Source organism: Corvus brachyrhynchos, unplaced genomic scaffold, assembly GCF_000691975.1.
Source record: "Corvus brachyrhynchos isolate BGI_N302 unplaced genomic scaffold, ASM69197v1 scaffold5, whole genome shotgun sequence".
In the NCBI taxonomy this organism is placed as follows: domain Eukaryota; kingdom Metazoa; phylum Chordata; class Aves; order Passeriformes; family Corvidae; genus Corvus; species Corvus brachyrhynchos.
The window spans coordinates 7,350,860-7,360,389 of record NW_008238321.1 but is presented as its reverse complement, the minus strand read 5'-3'; the positions used below and the strand labels follow the sequence as shown (position 1 = coordinate 7,360,389).

The 9,530-nt window shown below is 40.4% G+C and overlaps 1 protein-coding gene across 1 annotated transcript in view; it reads right to left on the bottom strand.

Annotated features, from left to right (window-relative positions):
• Positions 1-6,911, bottom strand: part of SMURF1 (SMAD specific E3 ubiquitin protein ligase 1) — a 32,486-nt gene extending 25,575 nt beyond the window's left edge. Inside the window, exons 1-2 of the mRNA XM_017734286.1 lie at positions 6,903-6,911; positions 6,590-6,650 (exon numbers count right to left, since the gene is read on the bottom strand). Coding sequence (XP_017589775.1) covers positions 6,590-6,650; positions 6,903-6,911 — 70 coding nt within the window. The remainder of the gene's footprint in view (positions 1-6,589; positions 6,651-6,902) is intronic.
• Positions 6,912-9,530: the final 2,619 nt, after the last annotated feature.

The following is a 9,530-nucleotide window of genomic DNA, read 5'->3' as shown; positions in this document are numbered from 1 at the left end:
GAAATACAAAATGGACTTTTCATTTACTCTACACTTCACTGTGCAAGTTGTAGTTGCTGGGATCAACACAGCTTTGGAATTCTTCCCTTATTCAATCTTTTGCATCTCTAACCACGTGCATTTGCATTGAATAATTCATATTTCCAAGCAAGTGGTGTCTATCCAGACAGACTTATCTGCATGCCTTGCACATTCTTGTGTTCACACTTTGGATCAGACACAACGTGAGCTGTGCGACATCATCACCAAAATAAAAGTTTAAAACACACCAGGAAACTATGTGGCTCAATTTTCCTAAATTGCATTAAAACTAAGGAATAAATTCATGCTGAAATCTCAATACTTCACTTTTATAGTTACCCAAGCACTGCAGAAGCATCTGGAAAAAAATTCCTAAAGCATGAAAAACACGTTCCTCCACCCACATGCACTCATAACTCGGATTCCAAACTGAATTTTACTAAGATCACAAAAAATATTTTGTACTTTTAACACCATGGAGGTTTCAAAGCATCTTTTTCAAATCCCTACAAATGTCAGCACCTAACAGGACCATGTTCTCATCCCAACATTGCTCACAACAGGTCCCAGGCGGAACTGAGGGTTGAGCTCAAGCCCAGTCCTAATCCCAGAGTCCCAGTAACAAAACGTCCTTTCTAGAAATCCTGTCCAAATGTTCAGAGGTATGAATTTGCTTCTCTGGAAAATGTGAGGTGAACAACAGCAAATTAAAAATCAAATACAGAAAATAAACCCTGAACATTCCAGATATTGCTGAGGCATAAATTAGGTATGAAATAGTTGACGCTCCTGTAGCGGAGAACAGTGCCTGTGCTCAGTCAGCATTTCAGGGAGGCGTGTTTCATTTAAGGTGTCTCTGATCTCCACTTTCGCAAGTTCAAGTTATAAAGCCTTGAACGCCTTATTTTCATTACCAAAAAGAAGCCTAGAAGGACTCTCGTGCAGCTGATCATTTGCTTACTAATTCAGTACATAAAAGGCTTTTCCAATAAATATTATGTTGAATATAAAACACAGAAATTTAGATTCTCCTTCTTTCCAGGTATTCTCTATGGGGCTACCCAGACCACTACTACAACTGTATGTTTTATAAGCAGTTTGTGAGATTCAAGTTACAAGTATGTTTCTCCACTAACAGCAGCTTTCTTCCCCCACAAAACACTGTCCAATTAATGGACTTCGAGCTTTTACAAGCCATTCATTTCCTAATTCCGTGAGGAAAACCTGCACAACTGCTCTCTGCTGGTTTATAACGGAGGAGAAAGTGCAGAACAAGAGACCAAAACCAGAATCAACACATTTGCGGGTGCTTAACTGAGCACTACAATTCGTAGAATGCACAAGCACTCACACCAATTAAACCAGACCCAGCCTTGGGGTCCTGTCCACGGAGCAAAACAGTTTTGAAATGTCAGGAACACAACACACAACTTTGTACTTTCTAACCCAGTACTATCTCCCGCTCAATATATAAATATTGCCTTGCCTCAGAATATCTGCTTGTTATGCAGAAAGCAGAAAGGAGTCCGACCTGCTGCTACAGAACATGTAAAACCTGTGAAAGAAGAAACTTTGGTACAGAAAATCTTGGCAAAGTCTGAGTAGATACAGCCAAGCAACAGTTCAAAAGAAACACTGAATTTTTGTCAAACAGTAAAAGGTCTACAACTTCCAAGCCAAAACGAAGCAGATTTCTCAGTTTAAGACATAAAACATATGTTTTGTATCTCTAAAGAGTGGCTGATATTTACATTCCTTCACATACAGGTAGTGTCAGTATTTCAACAAAGCAATTTGAATGTAAAGCACTATTGTAAAGAAGGAAAAAAATGTAATTTAACACATTCTCAATCTCAATTTAAAACTGAGATTTGTTTTTCCAGACAAAACCAGTATTTGACTTCTTTGATATCTTACTGCAATTAAATAAGGTATAAAATCAACTTTACAGGAACAAAGTTTCCAATGGGGGTATTTTAATAAACAGTACAAAATTAATGTCTGGTTTTCATCAAGTGCTAAGTAGATTGCTCAAAAGCAAGAACATTGTTATTTAAAAAATGAATGGCGTTAAGTTATGTGTAAGTTGTAAACTATTACTTCATCCCATGGGGGCTTAAATGTATCAGCAAAAGACTTGTAGTTAAACAATCCACACAACGTTGCCTTGGTGCTCAATATACAGCTTTGGCTCTGGACTGCTCAACTCAGTGTTAAACTGAAGCTTCCTTGTGAACCAAGAGCAGGAAGCTGGCAAGAGAATCACTTCAGTGACCCAGGAAGCTGCTGATGTTGAGATTAACTTCCAGCAAAATGAAGGGGGGAAAAACCCCCTGTTTTAAAAACACCGAAAATACAAACCAACAAATTTTGCCAGAGAAATTTTTACAAGTTGTAAATAAAAGTATAAAAACACTGATGACCACTGTGGTCACAATATTCAAGAATCCACGTTTCTTCATTCACATTGAAACACTGAATGAAGAATATTCAATTCAGAAATTCCACAGGAAAATTTAGCCTACAGGCTACTATGTACATAGAAAGAAGAAACCTTGGAACAGTGCACCGGGCCTAACTTGTTTCAGAATAACCCAGACTCATTTTGCATTTCTTTAATAACTGGAAATCTTGTAACAAGCAGTTGCTCAAAATCTATTGCAAAGAATAACACTTACCAAGCACCTCTTCTGGCACTTCTAACTTCAGTAACTGCTACCAGAACAAATTCCAGCAGGTACTGGATGACTTTTCAAGAGGCACAGTCAATACCCCAAATTTTTTTGTAAATACATGAAAAGCATTCCTTCTTTCAAGTAAGGCATCAGCACCGTATGACTGCTTTACCACCACATACCTCAGGTTAACAAATGCCTCAGAAACTTTCCCTGATTTCCAGCACATCTCGCTGTTTTCCATGCTTGGATTTTAACTGAGGTATGCCGAGTACTTTTTGGCATGTTTGGATAGAAACATAAAAAGCCTCAAGTCTTGTCATGAAAAACTTTTCAAAGGCATGGGCCTTGCTGCCAAAGAAACTTTTTCATGCTCTTACAGCTTTTTCCTTCCTTACTCTCAGATCTGCTGTTTGCTTTGTGGTGAGGATGGTAACAAACACATGAGATGGAGCAGCTCTTTCTGAACTGACCCAGAGCGAGCTCTAACTTAGAAATCAAGGCAGTGAAAGTCCATATTCAGTGAAGAGGTAAGGGAGTAAAAAGGCCCAGAGCCATGAGTTCATTTTGTTCTAGGCTACTTAGAGAGTGGCCAGCCAAAAACGGAACCAGCTGGAATTCATTCTGAAGTACTTCTTTCTTCCCAGAGCTCCCTGGGCTGTCGTTATCAACCTGAGGATAACAAACATATGGATCATCAAGATGGAGTTGGTGCTGGAAAGAAGTGGCAGAGCCTAATGGCCCATAATAAATGAAGTCTTGATCCTAACTTGGATCTTAGTGCTGAGGTATGAATGCTTTTAATGTCTTAGGGGGAAAACTGCCCACACTAGATGGAATTAAACATTCCACTAACTTCTCTTCTTGATGGTTTCCTTGTTACCAGCTCTTGCACACATCTATTTTCATCTTCATTACCATTCCATATTCAAATTATATCCATCAGATTCCAGATGATTCAAGAGGCATATGCAAAAAAATGGGAAAAATGACACCTTGACCATCCAGGTAAAATTTTAAAAAATAATTCAGGCTGATTAAGTGCTGAGCTACAGAATGGAACAATTACTTTAATTTTCTATACAGAAGCTAAAATAAAGGTGCAAAGTTTAAAAACAGGAAGATAGAAGAAAAATTGTGTTTGCCCAAATTAAATTCTTGGCATCATTTCTCATTTTGAATAAGGTACATTAGCTGTTTTACAATATTGTTTTTAACTCCTGGAAATCTTTCCAACCTCCAGCTTGTTTTGTGATTATTCAGCCCGTTATAATCCCTTTCAACATCTGCCCAAGAGGCTACAAATCTCTCTCCACTGTCTTTATGTCTATTTTTTCATTTGTTCACAGAACTCAGCTCAAACCCTTCTTGTTTACAAATGAAAAACCCAAGGAAGCCCCAAACACCCATGTTTGTGGAGGGCACCGATGCTAAAAGGTGAGCAGCCACCTGGACACCTGCCAGGGACTCAGCCTGTCTGGGCTTATTAGCCCGGGCCTTGTGCCAGCCCTGCTGAGCCCAGGGGGAACGTGGGGAGGTGACAGCGGTGGCACTGGGGAAGGAGGGGGGCTGCAAGTGGATATGCAGGAATTAGGAAGCTGTGGCAGAGGCGAAGGAGAACGGGACAGAAACGAGGCTTGTTCCAAAAAAAGACTGCAATTACAGAGGTATTAATAGCTTTGTGAAGCCAAATTTTTACCATTCATTCACCTACTTTTGTTCTTTTATTAACCCCAGGACTGAATCATTGTTTCCTTCTACAGGACATTCGTCCAGCTGTCACAGGGAAAACATCCCTATGTAACAAACTTTCCAAGGAATTAGTATGAAAGCTTTTACGTAGAGGAAGAAAATCTGATTGAATAACCAGCCCCATTTAAAAACTACAATGAGAGAATGATGTGTAAGAGACTTTTTTTGGTGCGGCCATTGTTACAGGATAAGTCTTGTCTACAAGAAGCACGTAGATACACTCCCTCCAATCCACCTAATCACCTATTAGTCACACAAGTAAATCCCCAAAAGCACTTTGGCCCGGGCCATGCAAACGCTGGATGAACTGAGTTACATCAGTTCTCATCTGATTTCCTGGCAATGAGCTGCACGTGACTGCTGCTGTGCCTGAGGAAATGTGGGTCAATCCATGTGCATCCCGGTGCTGAATGTGCACGCTCTCGAGGGACATGCAGCTCTGTGACTCAGGAGCACCGGGCTGGCAGGAAGGAGATCAGTGCTTCTCCATGCTGGGGCATTCACACAGCACTGCTCATCCTCTGGAATGGGATCTCAGAGAGGTCCAGAACGCCCTCAGCAAAATACTCCATCCGAAATGTTCAAATGATGTAGAAGGCTGTCAGGCACATGGCACGGCGGCAGCCACTAAAAGGAAACGTCTTCCTTCAGAAGTAATTAATCACCCATCATGTTTGGGTACAAACAGCCAGATCTAACAGCCGTGTGTCTCTCAGCTGAGCAGCAGCGAGATGGACAGCCAAACACTGCTGCTGCTTTGGAGCTGGGGGCCTGCAGATGGAGCAGGATTCCTCCCAGGATATGCCCTAGCTGAATGTGGTTAACCAATAACCTCATGGTAGCACCCCCTTCTTCCAAACCTGATCTCCAATTAGTATCAAAGTTCAGCGGATCCCTGTTATATTCGTGTTATTGCTCTCTTACACAAGCAAAGCCACCCTCTTCACTTTAGGTATTTTAAGCAAAATGTCTCATTCTTGCATGACCTAAGGGAGGCACAAAACTGGGAGCTGAATGGCACCAAACAAGACTCCATGAAAAGAAGGCTTTTATTCTGAATAAAGCTGTATCAGCCTATGTGTTACTCCCTTGTTCTAATCATATAGGCCAGCATCTATTTAAACTGCCAAGCTAATGACTTCAAATTTGATCAATAGTCTCTGTTTATTCAGCCAAGTGCTACTGACAGTCACCAGGGATGAACAACAAAACAAACATACTGGTCAGAGCCAATCCCTGGTTGAGCAAGAAAATCCAATCCATGATGGCAAATACCCTTCGATTGGATCGGGAGGTGGGGAGGGAGGTCTGTCACCCACGGACATGGACACAGCCCCTCTCCTCTGTGCCTACAAAACATTTATCCACATTATTCTGCTAACAGCCAGCTCGTGAGCTGAGTGAACTCAAGCAGAATTAACATCACAGATACAGGGCGGCTCCAACTCTTATCGTGTGCCATTGTAGCTATGCTAAAATATTTCCATTTGTTGTCAGATTAACCATGGCAGGACATGACAACAACAAGAGGATGTCACTAAGCCTTTGGACCATAAGCAGTGACTTCCCTCGTTGTCACCTTATCCACTACAGAAGGAAATTTCCTTTGGAGAAGCTTCAAGAAGGACTCAAATCATCTTCTTGAAACCAGGACAAAAAAGTCCTTGACTGAATCCCCAGCCAAAGGATGCTAGGAATGTTTTAGTTGCAGACTGGCTGCAGAGAGCAAAATAAAAATAGAGTTTAGAATGAAAACAGATAAGTAGAGCATGCGTAGCATTCTAGCACAGATTTTTCTTTCAAAACAAATAAACATTTTCATTGCAAAATCAGTTTCTCAACAGTGGCTTAACAACAATATATGTGGACCTTCCTCCCATGGGCAATTTTTAACAACTTGCAAGCTACTCACTAAAGGAACCTCCCTTTCAAATCCCAAGTGAATCCGCAATCACAAAGACTGGGATCTGGGTGAAAATGTTTTAGTGCATTATTCCGACCAGGACGTTTGGTCATAATTTTCTCAACATTATACATTCATCACTTTGCCTGTCAACAGCACCTGTTTGCTATTTTCCTTGTACAAAATGTCAGGGTCCATTACATCAATAAATTACAATCCCACTATTGCTCTGAGATACCTTGATCAAAGGTATTACATAAATAAACTGGAGCTTGAAGGAAAAAATACGATGCCTCTTCCTATACAACCTTAATGCATATTCAGACACAGGATTTTATGCAAGTGACACCAGTCAGTCGCAGGATCCTGCAAAAAGAAATATGAAGAAAGTTCTCTTAAACAAAAAGTTCTTTATCAAACTACTATATTAGCACATCCAAAGCCCAGAATTTAATATCTAAAAAACCCAATACATGAGGACAGCTGGTTCACTCAAAGCCTAAGACATTTGCTTTCCACTTTAAATTGATTAAATAGATTGAATACATTACATTTCGCATGGATGGTTAACAGTGCTAATATTCCAGACAAAATGAAATGCTGTATGAGGAAAATTCTCACTAGGGCTACCTCCCCCTGGACATATTCCTTGCTCTAACAGTAATTTAGTATAACGGAGGCCTAACAATTTCACTGAACAAGATTACAAAAACAGCTCTTCACAGTTCATGGCACCGAAGCTCTCAGAAATATCTGTTTCTTCACTACCATCTCCACACAGGGAATGCACTTGAAAAATAGGCTGACACTTGCTTTGTGGGAATCATAAAATAACATAATGTTGGTTGCTTTGTTTTTATGAAGAAAGTGCTTCTTGTTTATCAAATAGTCGAGATATTAAAAGCCAGCCTTTTATTTGCATTCATATCACTGAGAGGACTCACACACCTCAGAATCAGATACTGTCCAAGCGCTGAATGACAAACTACTGATAAACCCAAAAGAGAGCAAATTTTAATAAAAAATTTTCACGAGAGAAGAACCTTTAAACACCATTTCACTCCTTACTCCAATAAGCTATGTGGCACTAATTTGAAGTGATAGTGCTGTTCTTTTAATTAAAAAATGCCAGTAGGAGGTTGATGCAGTGGCTGGTGCTAGAAGCGACGTGCTCGCAGGGCGCAGCTGAAGCTTTGTGTCAGGAATTAAGGCACAATTTCAGCTGGGTGAAAAGGCAAAACAAAACCCTTAAATCCAAACAAACATATAGGGAGTGTTATTACAGGTGCTTGATAAAGTCATCTGGATGTTTGCCTCAGAGAATGTTGTTAAATTCTGGGGAGGAAAAAAAAAAAAACCAACAAAACCCCCAAACACTCTCACTAGTTCATGAATTTTGGTTTACCTACAGGTGTGTGGGACTTAATTCATATATGTCCCTCCCCTTCCTACCTCAGAGCACCTCTCTCACTTTCCCAGGTTTCTCCTTCCACATCTCCTGCGCACACGGCTGGGACCAGGACCACTCTGCCAGACCAAGGGAGGGTGGATTTGCTCTCTCAACCTCCTCATCTCCATGAGTCTTGAGCCCTGGTATGCTTAATGTCTCTGCCTTTATCAAATTTGACTGAAGTCAGATGAAAAGCCAAAAATTAGTTAGAGGAGAATGACAGGTGAGATCCCTTTTCAGCCTGGTAATTTTTCAGTCTGGAAAAAAAGATTAAGCTTGTCCCACAAGTTTATCCATTAGCCTGATGGTCAAATAAGGCAGCACTTTGTCCTGAAATGTGTAGACAGCTTCCACATTCCAGGTTTCACTGCTGATTTGTGAAACACCAAAAGGCTAAAAAATTAATCTAGAAGAAATCCTCACTAAAGTATTTGCTGGATCATTTCCCCCTCTGTCTTGCAACATCTTAATTCCAACAGCCCAGAGGAGGCCAGCAACCACATCCAGGGCATAAAAGAAGAGCTCTAAATCGGCATCTGGGAACATGGCAATCCTTAAAACTGGTGGCTGCTCCTCCTGATACAGCCTCCCTGGGGAAGGAACATCCCAGAAACAAGCAGGACATTTTGCCTTTACTTGGCATATGGAGCAGCAAAGAGAAGTCAGTTTATCCAAAAGCTTCTGGTATATTTACTCACCACTCCTACAATGACTATTTCAATCACGTTTACACTACCAGCATCATCTCAAACATCACAGATAAATCTGTTTTCTTCGGCTGTTTCAAAGTCTGTTTTCTTTCTGCACACTTGTAGGATTTACATCCTAAGGCAATGAGAAAAAAACCTGTTACTACTTTCCAACTGGGCTTTATTTTCTTTTTGCTCCCCCCTTTCTATCAAAAATAGCTCTCATCTACGTTCTAGTTCAATTTGGAAGTAGCACATGCAGACTTGATAAGCATCCTGCAAAGGAAATGCCTTGAATTGCAGACTACTTACAACACATTTTCCCAAGCAACTTTTTATAAATCCCATTTGATGGCTGGTTTGCTAATTTCTATTGAAGCTTATCAAAACATTATTTGTAACAAGTCAAATTACTTCTGTAATTGCACAAATAAAAAAATTATAAAAGAAATGACTGTGACTGGCAGTCCAAGCCAAGCTGCTGGGTTATAGCGAAGTGTTATTTATCCTGTTACCAGACAGACCTGGAACTCCAAGGAGGTATTTAATTTGAAACTAGAGAACACAAACCAGAAAAGCACCTATTTACATGTTTCTTCTGTTTGCCAAACTCTCCCTCTAGATCTCCTTCCAGGACTGGTGACAGCACAATTATTGGAGCTGATTCCATTACTCTCAGCAGATCCAGGGGTTACAGGCCAGTATCGGGCTGCCTGGCTGTCTCAGATACAGCTCGATAAATGAGCACAGACACATTAATTAATATGTCTTGAAAGAAGTCTATTAACATTAAATTCCCTAAAATTCTTGGAAAGAAGGAATAAAAGATGTAGGTGTTCCCATTATGGCACATTAGCTGTACACATAGCATACTATTTTTAGTTAATTATTGCCCAATATGCAGAAGTCACTCTTACAAAGAGCCAGACACTTATTCCTACAGCCTGGGCTTTTCCAGAGGCAAATTTAATGTTGAATTATTGAATGAATGACGAGATCTCTGGGAAAAGATGCAGAGGCAGAGATTTAAATCCAAGAGT